The 19,427-nt window shown below is 34.0% G+C and overlaps 1 protein-coding gene across 3 annotated transcripts in view; it reads right to left on the bottom strand.

The window, feature by feature from the left end:
• Positions 1 to 19,427, bottom strand: part of AGMO (alkylglycerol monooxygenase) — a 314,274-nt gene that overhangs the window by 123,092 nt on the left and 171,755 nt on the right. For all 3 annotated transcript variants that reach the window (XM_031674224.2, XM_072964907.1, XM_072964908.1), the window contains exons 11-13: positions 19,212 to 19,346; positions 17,597 to 17,713; positions 2,715 to 2,797 (exon numbers count right to left, since the gene is read on the bottom strand). In XM_031674224.2, coding sequence (XP_031530084.2) covers positions 2,715 to 2,797; positions 17,597 to 17,713; positions 19,212 to 19,346 — 335 coding nt within the window. The remainder of the gene's footprint in view (positions 1 to 2,714; positions 2,798 to 17,596; positions 17,714 to 19,211; positions 19,347 to 19,427) is intronic.

The raw sequence follows: 19,427 nt of genomic DNA, 5'->3' as shown, positions 1-19,427 counted from the left end.
TTGCTGTAGCTTTTTAATAAATCTTGATAGCCAGTAGTGCAATTCCTGTCATTTTTTTTTTGAAATCTCAAGACTGTTGGCTAATATTGGGCCTTTGTATTTCCATGTACATGTATTATAGAAAGAACCTGTCAAGTTCCACCAAGAAGAAACAGTTTACAATTTTAATTCAAATTGCACTGAATATGTAACTCAACTGGTGAGTGTAATATTTATAATATTGAGCTTTCCAATCTATGAACTTAGTTATCTCTCCATTTATTTTAATTCTTTATTTTTTCAGAATATTTCACTAGCTTTTAGTGTGTTTTAGAGAGCTTTTACTCACTTTTTCAGGATTGATTTTTGTTGGTATTTGATATACTTGATGCTACTGCATATAATTTTATATTTGCTAGTATATAAAAATTCAGTTGATCATTTCTTTAAAACTTTTCCTAAATTCATCCACTAATTTGAATACTCTCCCTATAGATTCCTTAATTTTTCTAATAAATTCATTTCCTATAGTTTAGATTAATTAATATAAAGTAATTTTCTACTTATTAATTCTTTTCAAATCCTAATGCCTTCTCTTTCTTTCTCTTACCTTCCTTCCCGGACAGTTTCCAGCACAGGGCTAAATAACAAGCATATCTATGACTGGCTCTCAATTTCAAAAGAAAAATTTCAACATTCCAATACTAAAGGTGAAGCTTGCTATAGAAGGGCATATAAATAGTTTTTGCTTCGCCTAATTTTTGCTGGACATAGAATGGTTGGTTGGCAGTAATTTCCTTTCAGCACTTTAAAAATACCACTCCATCCTCTCTGGTTCCCTCTGCACTAGTTTGGAGCGACATACCTGCATCTCAGTACAAGTTCCTGGGGCAGGCCAGACGCAGCTGAGACTTTTATATAAATATATACAATGAGAATGACTTAATGTATCAGAGGCGATATTGTGGTAAAACTGATAGCTTGCTTACTTGGCCTGTTTATCTGCATCCATGGAGATAAATAAAATCTTCATTAAAAAATGAAATTTTACTATTTTTGTTGGCTGATTGCTCATTTTAGTAAGTATATGCAACCAAAAGAATTTTGATCTTTAAAATGTGATTCTGATTCTTTGGATCTGGGTAGTTATTTCAGATTGTCTTGTGACTCAGTTTTTCATTTTCTCTTTTTATGGCTCAGTATGTACTTAATTTCTAGCATAGAAAAGTAGGGCTGGAGAGCCAAACAAAATGAATGATGAAAATGAACTCAATTTTTTTAACTATTGAAGGAAATTAGTTTAAAATCCTACACATTGTTTACATATTCTTATGTGAAGTGTGCCAGCTGCATCTTTCTTTACCAAATGTTTATGAGAATGTGTATTGGACACAGACCATTAACCAGTAAGTTCATGTGGACCTGGATCTCAAAGAAACTCCAGAATTGATTTATATTCCAAAACACCTATTAAGCATGTCTTAGGACAGTGGCATAACATTCAATATAAATTAAATGTATGTTTATTGGACTTTTATATTTAAAATTTCCTAAAGGTAATTTGGTTACTGGTTACCTACTTGAAAAACAATTACACTACAACAAGGATAAGATTTCAAGAATGATGGAGCTTTTTTGCAGTTTTTCAAAGTTACAATATATGTAAAATCTGTATTATATAAATTTTGGAGTCACATTGCTTGTGTTCGTGTTCTGTTCTCTTACTGTTCTTGTGTCTGGCTTGATCCGTAAAATAGGGTTTTTAGTAATTCTTATCTTAGAGTGTGGTGAGAATTAATAACATGCTGAATGATATATATTAAGTACACAAATATTGGTATTAGTATTAATATTAATAATTGATAAATACTAAGCAATAATGACCAGAGAGTTTTCTATATACCTCCTGCCATAAAAACAATTTAAATTTGTTCAAGTGAATGTATTTTATGGTCAGAGTACTATTTAAAACAGAATTCATTAAATAATATGGTATGTGAGAGTAAATGTCATAAACTTTAAATAAATTGGCCCTACATATCCGTGGGTTTTGCATCTCAGATTCAAAAAACCTCAGATGGAAAAATATTCTCCCCAAATTCCAGAAATTTCCAAAAAGCAAAACTTGAATTTGCCATTGCTAGCAACTATTTACATAGTATGTAAATTGTATTTACAACTATCAATATAGTATTAGGCTTTATAAATAATCTAGAGATGATTTAAAATATATGGGAGGATGTGCATAGGTTTTATACAAATAGTATACCATTTTATAAAAGGGACTTGAGCATCTGCAGATTTTGGTATGGGGAGGGGGCGGGGGGAGGGTGTCCTGGAACCAACCCTCTGCAGGTATCCAGGGACAAGTGTAATACATTTGGGCATATGTATGAATTATGTAATGGCAAAGATAAAATACTCAAATATATTTTATATTTTATTAAGTACTCAGGGTTACAGTCTATGTTTTGCCAAATTAATCATTGTATGTTACAGAAATTTCTTAATATACTTGAAAAATATATATTTCATTTAAAAGGCTTAAATTTAAAATGGATCCTTGATTTAAAATCAGATAAAGTACTACTGTATCTCATTTTCAATGAAGATGTGAAATTGCAGTTTCAACTTAAATTTTTATTAACAAATGTTTGCTGAATATCAAAGTTTCACATATATTTTCAAAAATTATATTATAAAGTAACATAAAATGAAAGAATTTCACTTCTTACCTTTGATCCAGAAGAAATCCAATGGAGGTCAAGGTCAGGATAATGAAGCAAACCCTCAGAAGGAGAGTGACCTGTGATAGCACCTGTTAAACAAACAAATAGGTCCTTTAGGTGAGTCATGACAGGAGCATTAGACAAGGAAATCATCCCCAAATTTTATATTATAGTACACCATTTGTCACCGACATTTTTCAAAAGGTTGAATATGCAGAGAACATTTTGCTTTTCCTAATGTCATTTAGTTATCTTGTCAGACATTTGGGGAATGAATTAGAAAATTCCACAGTGATGTTTGGCTCCAAGTGTTCTTTCTAAAAATCTTCCTTTAAAGTGTTGACTTTCATAATTCTTGGAAACACCTATGCCTCCATGTATGGAGATATCACTTACATTTTTATGATTAAATACCACATTCCAATAGTTATTTTTAATATAACTGATTCTTTGTGGTTTTAAACCCAAACCTGTTTTTAATATAGAAAATATTTAAAGGAGAATGTGTTTATGAGTGCAAACACATATATGAAAGAGACTGCACACACCCACTCACACTCACATTTGATGAAATCTGTATGTTCCTACACATGTCAAAGGTCATTTTTTGAATTACCATGACAAAAAACCATATTTTTACATCAAAAGTATACATTAACTATGCATTTTGTTTACATGTAAAAATTTAATAATTATGTTTTTTGAGCATCTACTATTTTATAGCTTCTATGCTTCACATGTTAACTCTTTTAATATTCCCAACAAACTTGTAGAGTAGATATTATATATGCTTCATATATGAAAAAACAAAGTGGGAATCTAAAGATTAAGTAACTTTTCCATCATCACACAGAAGTAAATGATGCCTCTGAAATTCAAAACAGACCTACCTGACCCCAGAGTGTGACAACGGTAGAAGACACACGAGCAACAGACTTAAAAACGGGCAAAGGCAGAGATCTACACTGAAGTTACATAGCTCATGTTAGGGCCAGACGATTACCGCTTCAGATGGGGAGTGGATCAATCAGTAAAGCAAGGAGTTAGACACACAGCCAATGGATGATTTCCCTGCTCATTGATGGTGTTTATGTTTCACCTTTATAAGAAGGCTAAGGTTGTTTTAGGTTGGCTAAATAGTAATCAAAACATTATACAAACACCCTCTTGCTTTTTGCTGAAGTAACTAGAGGTAATCTCAAATCATTACTAACTAATAGACACATCAACAACTAAGCTGCATTTGTCCAAAGTTACAGACAATAAGCAAAAGCCACCAGTGGCAGTTGCTTCTCCCATCCAATACCTCAGCACTAAACTAGCTTTTAAATCAGCTCTGTCTCTCATAGTCAACTTCTAACACCTCCCTATTCGCTTTCCATATGCCTGGAATGGCACCTGGAATTGCCAAAGGCTTCTAATTCTCCAGAGCCATAGTTCAGCAGAAGAGTGTGGCTGAGTAGTCAAAAATCTAAATAAAAAGTGTCGGAATGTTTAGGAATATGGGGACGGTACTAGGAATCAGATATAGGATGGGGAGCTCAGAGGACTCCAGGATGTTTTAGTGGAGAGCAAGGGAGTGCTATCTGGGGATGGGGAATTCAACAGTGACTGCTTTGGGACAGTAAAGAAAAAATACACCAGAAAAACATTGTCTTGGTGGTAGGAGTAACCCGGTGCACTTAAATAGATTCATGTTCACTTAAGGGAAACATTTTGTCTTTAAAGAAAAATGCTCTTACACCATTACTGCTTCTTTTTGATTTTTTAGGGAAAATTTCAAAGGGAAGGGAGAAATAATTTGCGCTTCAAAATTATAGCAATTTTAAATGCTCTGTAAGAGTGTACAGTTTGGTATTATTTGAACATATCGGCCATGTAAACATGGTCAAATCATTCAGCATTTCTAAAACTCTGTTATGTGTTTAGTACGTTGGAAACAAAGTTCGAGTCTGGCAAGGATGACACTAAAGTATTTAAAAGAGTGCTTGGCAACAGAAGTCAATAGACGGTCATGATGATTACCGTTACTACGTTCAGGCTAAACTAACTTTCCAAATGACTTAGGCTAATCTTAACTAATTACAATAAGATAAGGAAGCACAAATAAAAGATTTATTAGCTGTTTCACATATCATAGGAAATTCAGAGACAGGAAAAATAGATTTTTTTTGTTTTGGTTAAAGAATTTATGATCCCTGGGGGAAAAAGAAGAACGCTTCTTTCCACAAACTGCTTCATAGCTAATGGTGTCAGAGTGAAAATCAACTGAGTATACCCTATCCAGCCGTCTACTCAGGCCTCTACTTGGCTAATACACATCTGAAACTTAGCATGCTGTGCATTCGATTTTCTGCTCCACACCACACACTCCCCAGTTCTTCTTATTTTAGGAATGACACCTCCAGTTTTTCATTTGCTCAAGCCAAAAATCCATAACTCATCCTTGAATCTTTCTCTCACTGTCTACTTCTAATACATCAGAAACAGATGTCAGCATTATTTGTGAAATACATCCAAGATAAAGATACTTGTTACAAACAACACAAAAAAGATACCCTGTTTCACTCCCAACATGATCCCTAGCACAACTAAAATATCCCTCTAACTGGCCTCTCCACTTCTAAACTGTGTGTCCACCTGTCATGGCCTCCCACCCCTGGGGTGTAGCCAGAGTTTTCTTTTTAAAACAGAAGTCATAGCACATCATTCTTATGTTCTAAATCCTCCAGAAGCTTCAACATTGCACTTAGAATAAAGCCCAAAGTCCTTACTCTGGCCTCTGCACAACGTATCCCCTATTATCATCTCATTCCTAAGTAATCTCTGTCTGTCACTCGTAAGCCGTATCAGAAGTTTTGCTCTTCCTTGAAAATGACAAATATCCTTCTCACTCATATCGGTTTCATCTACTGCTTCTTCTGCTGAGGTATGACTTCCACCAGGGGTCCCCAGGTTCATTCCTTCGTAGCACTGAAATTCATGCAAGCGCACGTCCTTGTCTGTCCTACGTCAAATAGAACGTCTCCATAATCTTTATAACATTATTCTGTTGTATTGTTCTCCAAACAACGTATCATTTCCATAACACTCATATGTTTGTTTGTTTGTACCTTCTTCAGCTGTTTGTTGTCTGTCTGCTCCCACTCCCCTGAGATGTTTCCTCTTCTTACTCACTATTACATCCCAAGAGCCTAGAACACTGCCTGGCACACAGTCATATCCAATATATGTTTTTTGAATGACTGACCAAATGATTTATATTTTACATTTGTGTTTCTTATTCATACTTTTCATATAATTTTAATTGGCTTAGTGAATAATTTAATATTACAACATTTGATAGTTTAGTTCCTTAAACTTCAAATTCAATTCTTTTATTATTAAATAATAATTTAATATTAATATATTAAATACTTCAAAAGGTTAACTATTTAAAATATGTCTATATTTAGTTTCTTAAAAACATCATTGTCCTTAAAGTGTCCGAGTTTACAGGAAACTAAGAATACTAGAAGAGGGAATTCAATACAGAACACATACACATCCATTAAGAGTCCATTTTCCTATGGGACTCAAGTTTTTCCATACAGTATCCTTTGATAGGCTAATTAATAATCAAGTGATCTGTAGAATTTAATTGATTTCTACACGTGTATTCTATGAATATTTATTGTGGTAAATAGGACTTTACGACTGTGAGCAAGAAAGACAAAATTCCTGTTCTAGAAGTCACATGACTTTAATCCCTACTGATAGGACCACAGACCAGTTAACACTGGAGCAAAAATGAAAAAAATAAAACAGAATAGACTTGATAGGCTTTGACCATTATAAATACTTAGCCTCCTGTGTTTTAAACAAGATGTGAAATGACATAAAGCTTGTTACTTTTTATGGCAGTGTAATTTTATCTTTCATTGGGTTTACTACCATTTCATGCCGCTCACAGCTAGCATATCTTTCATGTAAAATACTGCTGTCCTAAAGTGCTGAAGTAGAATTATTCTAAATTGACCTTTGACTGTAAGTCTTTATCACAAAAAATATGAGAAAGTTCATAACTATAAAAAGCTTATGAAGCAATGAATTAATTTGCCTCATTTAAAATCATTTTTCAAATCCTGAGCAATTTGATAGCCCTATTTCTGTACGTTTCCCAGTGTAGGAATCAGTGCCCAGATTTGTATGCCTGAAGAGCAGTACCCTCCTGCAACTTTGAGTAGATGAGAAAAAATACTCATGAGATAACATTAACTGCATAGGAACTCTAGAATTACTTGTTTGACACAATGTTGTTTAAACAAATAATGAAGGTGTGGGAGTCCTTCCTTTGCCCACAGATCTATAAAGAAGAAAGATTTTTTCTTCATACATATATATATACATACACACCATACACACATATATAGTATATAGTATATATATAGTACAGTGTATGTATATATATAGTATATGTGTGTGTATATATAGTCAGTTTACAATGTGTCAAATTTCTCCTGTACAGCATGTTTCAGTCATACATATACATATATATATTCATTTTCATATTCTTTGTCATTATAGGTTACTACAAGATATTGAATATAGTTCCCTATACTATACAGAAGAAACATGTTGTTTATCTATTTTATATATAGTAGTTAATATTTGCAAATCTCGAACTCCCAATTTAACTCTTCCCACCCCCCTTCTCCCTGATAATCATGTTTGTTTACTATGTCTGTGAGTCTGTTTCTGTTTTGTAGATAAGTTCATTAGTGTCTTCTTCTTCTTCTCCTTCTTCTTCTCCTTCCCCTTCCCCTTCTCCTTCTTCTTCTTCTTCTTTTTTTTTTTTGATTCCACATATGAGTGGTATCATATAGTATTTTTCTTTCTCTTTCTGGCTTACTTCACTTAGAATGATGACCTCTCCAGGTCCATCCATGTTACTGCAAATGACATTATTTTATTCTTTTTTATGGCTGAGTAGTATTCCATTGTATAAATACACCAAAGCTTCTTTATATAGTCATCTGTCAATGGACATTTAGGTTGTTTCCATGTCTTGGCTATTGTATACAGTGCTGCTATGAATATTGGGGTGCATCTATCTTTTTGAATCTGAGTTCCCTCCAGATAAAAGCCCAGAGGTGGAATTGCTGGATAATATGGTAAGTCTATTTTTGTTTTTCTGAGGAATCTCCATATTGTTTTCCATAATGGTGCACCAAACTTCATTCCCACCAGCAGTGTAGGAGGGTTCCTTTTTCTCCACATCCTCTCCAGCATTTATCGTTTGTGGACTTTTGAATGATGGCCATTCTGACTGGTATGAGGTGATACCTCATTGCAGTTTTGATTGGCATTTCTCTGATAATTAGCAATAATGAGCATTTTTTCATGTGCCTATTGACTGTTTGTATGTCTTCACTGGAGAATTGCTTGTTTAGGTCTTCTGTCCATTTTTTGGATTGGATTGTTTGGTTTTTTGTTATTAAGTTGTATGAGCTTAAATATTCTGGAAATTAAACCTTTGTCAGTCTCACCTTTTGCAAATATTTTCTCCCATTCCGTAGGTTGTCTTTTTGTTTTGCTTATGGTTTCCTTTGCTGTGCAAAATCTTTTAAGTTTAATTAGGTCCCATTTGTTTATTGTTGCTTTTATTTCTATCGTCTGGGTAGACTGCCCTAGAGGAACATTGCTAAGATTTATGTCAGAGAATGTTTTGTCTGTGTTTTCTTCTAAGAGGCTTATAGTGTGTTGTCTTATATTTAAGTCTTTAAGCCATTTTGAATATATTTTTATGTATAGTGTAAGGGAGTATTCTAACTTCATTGATTTATGTGCAGCTGTCTTGCCCTTGCTGAAGAGACTGTCTTTTCTCCATTGTATATTCTTGCCTCTTTGCTGAAGATTAATTGACTGTAAGTCTCTGGGTTTATTTCTGGGCTCTCTATTCTGTCCCAATGATCCATATGTCTGTTTCTGTGCCAATATTATGCTGTTTTGATCACTGTAGCTCTGTAGAATTATCTGAAGTCTGGGAGGGTTTTCCTCCAACTTCATTCTTTTTCTTCAGTACTGCTTTGGCAATTCTGGGTCTTTTCTGATTCCATATAAGTTTCAGGATTATTTGTTTTAGTTTTGTGAAAAATGTCATGGGTAATTTGATAAGGATAGAATTAAATCTGTAGACTGCTTTGGGTAATATGTCCATTTTAACAATATTAATTATTCCAATCCAAGAACATGGGCTATCTTTCCATTTCTTTAAGTCATCTTTAATTTCCTTAATCACTGTTTTGTAATTTTTCACATATAAGTCTTTTACCTCTTTGGGTCAGATTTATTCCTAAGTATTTTATTGTTCTGGATGTGATTTTAAAAGGGATTGCTTCTTTACTTTCTTTTTCTGCTATTTCATTGTTAGTGTAAAGGAAATGTAAATGATTTCTGTATGTTAATTTTGTATCCTGCTACCTTGACAAATTCTTTTATCAGCTCTAGTAGTTTTTGCGTGGAGCCTTCAGGGTTTTCCTATATAGTATCATGTCATCCACATATAGTGACAATTTTACCTCTTCTCTTCCAATTCAGATCACTTTTATTTCTTTTTCTTGCCTGACTGCCATAGCTAAGACTTCCAATACTATGTTGAATAGAAGTGCTGAGATGGGCATCCTTGTCTTGTTCCAGATTTTAGTCAGATGGCTTTCAACTTCTCACTGTTGAGTAGTATGCTGGCAGTGGGTAATAAATAGCTTTTATTATATTGAGATATGTTCATCTATACCTACTTTGGTAAGAGTTTTTATCATAAAAATGGGTGTTGAATTTTATCAAGTGCTTTTTTCTCCATCTATTGAGATGATAAGCCTTTTTCTTCTTGAATAGGATATCACCCTCATACTATTCTATAGAAAAACTCCAATGGTCAACATAATTACCTTCTATATTTTCCCCCTGACAAATCTCACCATATCAGCCTTGTACACTATGTCCTAAAATAACAGTGCGCTTCTATATAAATCCTTTTTTAGAACTTCGTTTATTGTCAAAATTAATTTGATAATATTTGCCAAAATCTAAATCTAAGGATTCAGAAACGAAAATGTCTGGATTTTGTTATTATATCAAGGTGGTGCAATTTTAGGAGTTTCTCTAAAAGTTTTCTGAAAAGATCTACTAAAGTTGTTATATTGATTCAAAATGCTCATCTTCCCAGACATCTGTAAAATGAGGTCCAAATTCCCTTACACTTAAACCTCTGTAATCTCTGATGTGAAGGCAGAAGAAGGCCTGCTGGCACACCTGCTCTGTTACCTCTTCATCCTCAGGACTGTAAGGGCTTCTTCCAGATGCCTTTAGCTTCTGGATTTGTCATGCTGAAACCTAAGGCTTGAAGATGCTTCCCAGTATTACAACACAGACACAAGAACAGAAGCCAGGGTGATACCATAATGCAATTTGTAATTCTATAGAGATTTCAAGAATTGATTTTGAAATAACACTCTGCTTTTCAAAAAAACTACCAATATTGACTAAATAGTTTTTCCCTACATTTTCAGCACTTTTGGGTATTACTGAAGCATACACAATGAAATATGATTAGAATGAACATTTTCTATAATTTCAAACAAGAATCAAACACAATAAACATGTCAAAGGTGAAAATATATTAGCTAGAAAGTATAATGAATATATAGTTCAGAAACGAACTGACATGGGGTGATTGAGTTTTTACAAAAACATGTAAGAAATAAAAGCAAAAAACTTCATTTTAAAAATGTTAACTAACATAACTTAAAGAACAGTTACATGGCAGTTATATTTAAAGTATGATTCCACTGCATTAAAAAATGAATGTGCACCCGGAATATCAGAATATAGAGAAACAAGGGCTGGTTGACCTTCCCACTTGAAAACAAAACAAAACAAAAGCAAAATAATATATCTGAAACAATTATTTTCAATACCCTAGAAACCAGGCAACAAAGGTGAGCGATCGCAGGGAAATGGGAGACAAGTGATGTGACCCCCCCCACCCCCAACTACTGTCACAGCTTCCTACTTTGAGAGTTTCTATGCTGCAGCACAGAGGGAACTCAGATGGAATATCAAAGAAAAGAGAACTGCATAGACAGAACTCTAAGAAATCTGCAGACAGTCTAGTGTATCAGCTCATGCAAGTGAGGAAACTATCAAAGGCCAGAAAAGGACTAGAGCTTGCAATGCCCAGTGCTCAGACAGGGCCAGGCATGGTACATGTTCTCGCCAGCCAGACTGGGCAACCTCATAATTCACTGCGCACGGGGTAAAGAACACGGATGGGTCTTACCTCAGAATCGGGCGGTAATTAGTCCATGACTGAGCAGCCTCAGTAATGAAAGGTCCTATGACGTGTGCTTAGGAAGATACCCATGTGGAGACATTATTGTTCTTGGACGTTCGGGAGAACTACTCCAGGGGTCACTGGAGCCTCTCTGAATCACCAGTATTTGTCTCAAGATCTCACTGAAATCAATATACTAACTTTCTCTATATTCTTGAAAGGCTACTTTTATTTTTTCAAAGAAACAAGTGGAAATATAAGCTATACTCCTTTCAGTTATTTCCCAAAATACAAAAGATAAAAGAAACTTTAAGACAGTTTTAGAGAGACAAACTTCCATGAAATGAGGAAAATTTTTAATAAATATGACCCTCAAAAACTGTGCAGACTTTGAATTTCCAAAGCTGAATAAAAATGTCTAATTTTTATATATTTTTAATACATCAAAATATCTTAATTCAAATTATAATCCATTTATCATTGGTTGTGTTTTTAAAGAAGCTTCCTGATACCAAATTTCGAGACAGTATTAATAGTATGAAACTATATTTAATTTCACAGTTAATATTTCATTATTTGATGAAAAAGGCATTTTTAAATGGGCAATTTCCTACTTTACTATATTTCCGTATAGTGGACAAAATACAGTTTTCATTGGAATTCACCATGGTCACTTTTCTAAGTTCCTGAAGTTTATGCTTATTAGAAAGGTAGCTTTCGCTAATATCCTTCCTTTACTACATACATATTTATTACATCCATTTCATGGCTTTAAACTATAATTGATGCTCAATTTAGCTCACATTTCTTTTTTTCATATTACTTCAGTTACCACCTAAAAACCTGAGGAAATTAAATTAAGTCCCAATGGACTGCATTGGAAGAAAACAGTACGCACTGGATATTGATTTGAGAAGTTTCACACAGAACCTACGCTAGATCTAATTTGTGCAAGTGACACTCTCTGTTATGAGAGTACAGCCAAATATATTGATTTTTTTCCAAAGGTCTGTTAAAACATGTCAATATGAAAACATTGGTTACAACACTGCAGCACCCATAATGTTTTACAGAGTACAGCATCCAGGGGAATTTATAAAAATCTGTTTCCAGGTTTATACTGGATATTCTCAGACATCTGATTAACCTGAAATACATCACAAAATAATCTGTTAAAACCTCGCTGCAGTAACTTTATTATACATTCTATTACAAGACTCTGTTAAATATTCAGACTGTTTTGAGTGTGTCTATTATTTAAAAGGATAGCATTGCCTTTATAGTTTTACTTTGGAAACATGCTGGTACATCCGTATTTCCATTTCAAACCCATATTCATGATATCGCCCCATGAAGTGGACCCTGGCAGCTGAGGAATTGATTTCCCAAGCATTAATAAACTAAAATCAACATAAAAGACTGTGGGTCATATCACTAAGCTAAACACTCTGTATTTAAATGTATGCATTGCAAGTTTCAGTTCGAAAGGAATATGCCCTGTACACCATTCTGGTGGCCATCAAATTGCATTTTTGACTCCTGAAGTTATTTAAACAGAACTTGCACACATGAAACAAGTAAGTATTTATCTACTCTGGTATATGCATAAACAGAAAAGGCTGTGGGACCACAGCAGGGTCCCCAATTACAAGTCAGCCACAACTTTTCTATGTGATTATTGGCTACAGTGAATCTGGAAAAAAAATATTGCTATTGGATTTTAATGTCTTCAGATGCTTTTAAACATCCCTGAGACTAGAAAGGCACTATAGAATTTTGCAAATAAGCAACCTTTTTCCCCTAGTCTCACAGCATGTTTTTAGTAGAGAAAAACATGTGTGGGAAACAAGCAAATGCACTTTTCAAAATTCATTTGTGTCAGGAATGAAGCTGTCTCCAACTCTAATTTCAATTTGAAAAGGATTTCATCACTTGATATTTCTCTTTCTCGATAGAGCTAACACGAGTTTCTCATATAGTTTTTAACGACAGTGGAAAAATCTTGTGAAAACCATGTTATGAGTTACAATATTAATATACACCCTGTCTGGCTACACTTTTACCCAAGAAGCACTCATACACGCTTAGACATTCAAATTCTCTTGGTGAACTTAATATTAAGGCCTCTCTTTCAAAATCAAAATGGGTACATTTTTATTTCTATAAATTAATATAGTTTATTTTGAGACTATTTAGTATAACTGAAAAATTCAATAATGCAAAGTGTACTCAGTATTGATCAGTATATCAAGAGTCAGATGTTTAGATGCAGATGACAAAGCTTTTCTTCTGGTGTTATACAATTATCTAAGCTCCATTAATGCGTGCATATTTTAGTCATAATTTAGGTGAAACAACATAGTAGTTTAACAAAGTAATCAGTGATGAGTTAATTAGATAATACTTGAAGACATGATTATGAGGCCTTAGGTGAAGCAATTAATAAATCTAACCATCATAATAGCTTGACGTCTATGTGTGCACTGCTAAGACTGATGTAATTCACACTCCTGAAAGAAGTTCCTGGGTTCAAATTTTGTCTCTTTTGAAGCTAAAGGCAAATGAGGAATTGCTTTTATTAACTGTAGCACGTATAGGAACCAGAAAACAATAAGCCAGTGTATTTCCTACCAAGATATTTTCAGAGCATTTCTGGTCACATCATATCCGATTTCTTATTTTCACTTCACAAAATGGAAACTAAAATTTAAATCATGGTTTTCTGCTATTGCATATTTTCCTGTAGTTTAAAAGTCTATTACATATTTTACTATAATTTAACAAAAATTATACATCAACAGAGAGCTCATGTAAACTTGTCTGTTGTCCAAAATTGGGATCACTATTTGTAGCAAATTTTGACTGTTCATTTTAAATGCAAAAGCTTATGGACAACATCGATCATTGAAGTCTTTAAATATGCTTAAAATTAAAATGGCTTTCTTTTCTGTAATAACCTTTTGTAAACCTGTTTTATTTAGCAGGACACACTGTGACATACACTGTTATTTGCCCAACCAGAAAACTTCCCCCATATCTACTGCACTGATACTAGGCTGATTTTGCTCAAGTATAAGGAGGGGATGTGCTCAGAGGGAAAGTGAACCCTTTTAACCCCAGGGCATGAATTATGCTTAGAATAATTCATTCATGGTTAATTCATGACCTGGTGTTAAATTATTGCTTCAGTGTGGGCATGTGAGTTAGTCCTGAACAATGAAAGAACATTTGATGGGAAATATTCGGGGACATTTCCCCCTTCTTAAATGAAATTTACATAACGGTCTAGGAGAATTGCACTTGCTGCCTTTGGTCACAGTGTGAGGACAGAATGCCTGGAGTTGCTGTAATTATGATGATGAAAGCCTAGAGAACTGGAGAGAAGCCTTTTCTGAAACTCTACATGTTTGAACGGCTGTATTAATCAATCCTGGAAGTACTTGCCTCTGATTTTTCAGTTATATTTAAGCCACATTTAATCGGATATTTAATTTCTTAGAGAAGAAGATTTCTAGTGGACGCATAGATACTTCAAGTAAAATGATATCCTGCAAGAAAGTTTATGATGTTAAGTGTTTAAAGATTATTGTTTGAAAACATGTTCAATTTACATGGTATTTATGAGTGAGGAGGATTCATATAGATCTAATGTTTGTTATTTTTGCGTTATTGAATCTATTTCCCTTTTTCCATGTACTATCATCTCAATATTCCTTTCAAGCCATTCTGTCCCTCCTCTCAGACCATGAGGATCCTGTGGGGCGGAGCCTGTCCTCCCATACAGAGACTGAACGGTCTATGATCCAGGCCTGATCCCATGGATTGGTTCAGTGATATCCAAGTGAACCAACCCACAATGTCAAACTCTAGTTTGGAACTTTCACTTCTGGAGTTCCTTGTGTGGCAGTATTTAAACCTAGAGCTGCTGCTGCAGGAGAGCCTGCATTGAGAAACGCGTAACTGCAAAACAGAATGAGAAAATTCCATGAGACGTTACTTGACTCACTGGATCCAGCCCTGCCTAAAAAAGAAAATCCCAGATGCTTCACTTATATGAGTTAACAAATTCATTCTGAGTTGAATTTCTGTCATATACAACCAAAAAGTCCTGCTTAACACATTCAGTAACCTACTTATCTATAGGATTCGCTGTGTGAGGCATATGGAATACTTGGGATTGTTCCAGTGGAATTAATATACTGGGATCATTATAATGATAGTTAATTATTAAAAGTACTTCCATGGGATTTATATATTTAATTATTAAAATAACCTTATAATAGGCTAATTTCTCTGTGCATATTTTTATTCATTTCTATCATGGGTTTTTCATGGATAGACTGATATCTGTCAATAGCACAGAGTCATTCTTTGAAAAAGGTATATATAATTCATCTTGCCTGAATTCACTGCCCACTAATCCTACTTATATTCACTTACACATTTTCTGGATTCTTGTAATTTTTTTAGACTTTTTCAGAGTATTCTTTATGTCTGAACAAAACTTCTATTATATTTTTTTAACATCATTGTCTGTTAGTACCATATAACAGCTACTTTATTTGGCTCTTTTAATGCACTTAATTCTTTTTAGTTGTCTTTAAATTGCCAATGAAGTCTTTGACTTCCTCATGTCCATTATACTTTGGTGTTTTAGAAGTTTAATTTTATTATTTCTATTATTGTTTCCTGATTTTTCATAATTTAAAATTTCTTTTTAATTTCAATTTTTGCTTCTTCAAACATGTTAAATTTACTTAATTCGTGTTTTAATTAATTTTACTTCCAAAATCTATTATTTTGAAGGTTTAATTCTGTTGTGTGTGGTTTCTGCTAATGCTTTGTCACAGTGGCTGTCCCCTTGTGTGTTTCTGTGCTTTTTATCTCTGAGTTCGCCATCACTGAGGCATTACCTGGGGGCTATGCTGAGATGTGGGGTTAAGGGGATTGCTTTAAGCATGATTTGAATATGAGTATTCTAAACACGTGAGACTAATCTGGGACCATGCTAACTATATTCTTAGTTTAGGCTTATAAATCAATGGTTAGTGTAAATCCTGGATCCGTATCTGAGTGAAGGATGGAGACTAATCTGGGACCATGCTAACTATATTCTTGGTTTAGGCTTATAAATCAATGGTTAGTGTAAATCCTGGATCCGTATCTGAGTGAAGGATGGTTTGTAGTTAGAAATTCTCAGGAAGGCTTTTTTCTGCCTCCTCAAAGCCAAGTCAGGTAGAGACAAGTTTCCTTTTTATGGTTCTTTTTTTTTTTTATCCCCACCCCACCCCCTTCGCTGAGAGTAAGTATTTCTTTTGTTTTCAGTTGTTTTATTTGAAGTTCTTTTACTGACTATTCACCAGTGCAGGCTTTTATCTTTGTCTCTGGAACCTTAAGGTCTTGACCAGCAGAGACCATTCGAGGTCCCAGGACAGCTGTTGGGAAAAGCACTTCATTGCGTTTACACACTCTCAACATTTTCAGCCTCTAAGGAGTGCCTCCGTTTTCTGCCAGCTCAACTATGCAATGTATTTAAAGAAGTTTTTTGTTTTTTGGTTTTTTTAAATTACATTTTATCCAGCAATTCTAGGTGTTCGGTATGTCTTAATAAAAAATAGGTGTATTTAACCTATCATTTTGCTCAAAATGGAAGCCTCCCTTCCCCTGTTTCTTTAAAGCATAACCATTATTCATATAGAGCTACTATGTGAGCCCTCATTCAGTGAGGTTATTTCATGAGGTACATATTTTCTTGGAAACAAAGTCAAAGACACTGATTTTTCTTTCTTCTGTCATCCTCTTTTCAATTTCACCTACTTTCAACTTAGTTACCTTCCTACAATTTATGTACCGCTTTGAACTACTGTAAATCCTTTCAGAAGAATATAATATAAATAAATCAATGAAATGAAACACATATTTAAAATGCCTCTGTTTTTATCTTTTTACAGTGTACAGTGCATTTGTACCTACATTAGGTTATTTTTGTTTTCTCCAAAAAGTAGGCAGGGAAGGTATTTTCATGTGGCCCAAGAATGACTCTCCAGGTAGTAATGCCTGAATCAGACTCCAGATTCTAAACCCTGATCTGGTGCCCTTATGTTTGTGTAAGACAAACTGAATATTTTGACTATTTAGAAAGGACCAAATAAATGAAGTAAAACCTACCTCACAATCTCCCTAAAGTCAAGGTATCAGGGTAGTCTCTTATTGAAGATAAATATGTTGAAATTGATATAAAGTCTGCTTTTCCCAAAACATGTAATTCTAACTTCTGGAATACTTTTTCTTGTAATTATTGAATAATTCATTTGTGACAAGTCATTTTCTATTTATCATGTAGATCCATGGTGTACCATATGATGGATATTTTATACAGAAACACTTTGGATATAATTAATCAACTTACATTTAACAGTCTAGAAGAATTAATTTACCTGCTGGAATGTGAGATATTGTCAAAATTAAAAGACAATGACAGAAAAGAACAGAGCACAGCTATAATAGAAGGAGGTTACTTTCATTTTCAAAGTGACAGTTCTCTCATACTCTGTTTAAAATGGACACCACTTACAGCTTTATCTGCAAAGGTCTCTTCATAAAATGACAGCATCAGAGCAAACTGCACAACTGTATATATTCTTAATAGTTGAGATGCTGCTGATGAGAAGGGAACTTCTTTCCCTGTGACCTAGGAAGACAAGAAAGAAGCCTTCTTGTTATGTTGCTCCCTTACCTCTCTCACTGAAACTCATGCTAAGCAAAGAGGAGACACGTAAAAACAAATAAACAGCTTTGCTAGTCTTTTTTTTTTAATCTTCAAAATGAATCTAAGATTTATTATTTTGGATAGAAAAAATAAAGTTAGGAGACCTGCTTTTCATTTCAGAGGCATTAGGATTCTGATCTAGTCTGTTTTAAATACAGCAATGTAAGAACTGATACTGATGATAAACATAACCAAAATGAACATGGAATATGAAACATGAAAATATGTCCATAATTATACATGAAAGCACAGCAAAAGAGAAGATGGAAGGTGATTTGGGGTAGTGTAGATAATCATGGCACAAAGGGAAATACTGTCTTATTGAAAACAAGTTTCCCATGATAGTCTTCCCAGAAAGACTCTAATGCTATTTTTATAGTGCAGATTTAGGCATCAATATGACTTTAAAATTTTCACTTTGAATTATCAATTAAAAAAAGAAAAATAATAAATGGACCACAGCTGACTAGACTTTTTGGACCTGAAGTATGCAGATTATTTTTATCTATATCAAGTTATATCCTTGTTACACAACTAACTGTGAACATAATCAAAAAGTCTGGGAAACTTCAACACGCTGCTTTCATAACTGGATGAAAAAATATCCTTATTTAGATCAGGATTTTTGAAAAGTAATAATATTCAAATAAAACATGATTTTATTTCCTTAAAATATTGGCAAATTTTATATTCATAATAATCTTTGAAATCAATAGTGATTTACTCTGTTGTTTCTATATTACTATTAGTGACAATTATTTTGATGAGAAATCATAATATATATCCTGAATGATTGGAAAGAAATTCCTTTTTCATCTTTATAAGAGGTATTCCAGATTGAAACTGAATTTTTCTTTGTGGTTTCCAATGTTTTAAATCTCTACCTTGTTTATATTTGTATTTTAATGGGATTTCTGTATTTAATGCTACTACTCAACTATGGAGTGAATAAAATTATGGTCTAATCCAATAACCATATCATCTTGGTGTAACTATAGACCTCCAGTTCTGGAGACCTCAGGTTTTCACGGACAAAATGAAGCATAAACTGAATAATTTTTAAGGCTTCCTCCATTTCTCATATTCTAACTTCTGTGACTGATCCACAAGCGTTTGCATAGTTCCTGCACCCCACAAAGGCTCTTTGCTGTTGGTTCAAGTGGATCTGACAGCCAGCCTCTGTTACTCTGCCCTCAAACCATGCTCCCTAGTAAGAGGCAGTGTCACCCTGGGAGAAGGCACCCCTTCACTGGTCCCTACGTGGCGTTCACTCTTAAAGTTATACGTGACAGGACTGCATGTGCATAAGGGAACATTTTTTTCAGATTTTCATGAAGTCAGCATATATTACAGGCTGGCTGTAGACCTGACAATATAAGATTAATCTTCACCATCATCAAATTCATGAACTCATATTTACCTCTGGGATTTCTTCACTTAGTCCAAGTCTTGGTTTACCTGGACCCCATCCTGGTCCTTTAAATATGACAGAAAACTTATTGAAGAATCCAGGTGTGGCCCAGAATGTAGTCCAAATGTAAACTAAATAGTGGAACTAGAAGAATAAATATATAGTTTATTTAAAATATGAAAAATCCATAACCAAAAAGATTAAATACAGTAAATTATAAATTTT

Source organism: Vicugna pacos, chromosome 7 (assembly GCF_048564905.1).
Source record: "Vicugna pacos chromosome 7, VicPac4, whole genome shotgun sequence".
Lineage (NCBI taxonomy): Eukaryota > Metazoa > Chordata > Mammalia > Artiodactyla > Camelidae > Vicugna > Vicugna pacos.
Note: the sequence above shows the minus strand (reverse complement) of the source record. Positions and strands in the feature narration are given on the sequence as shown.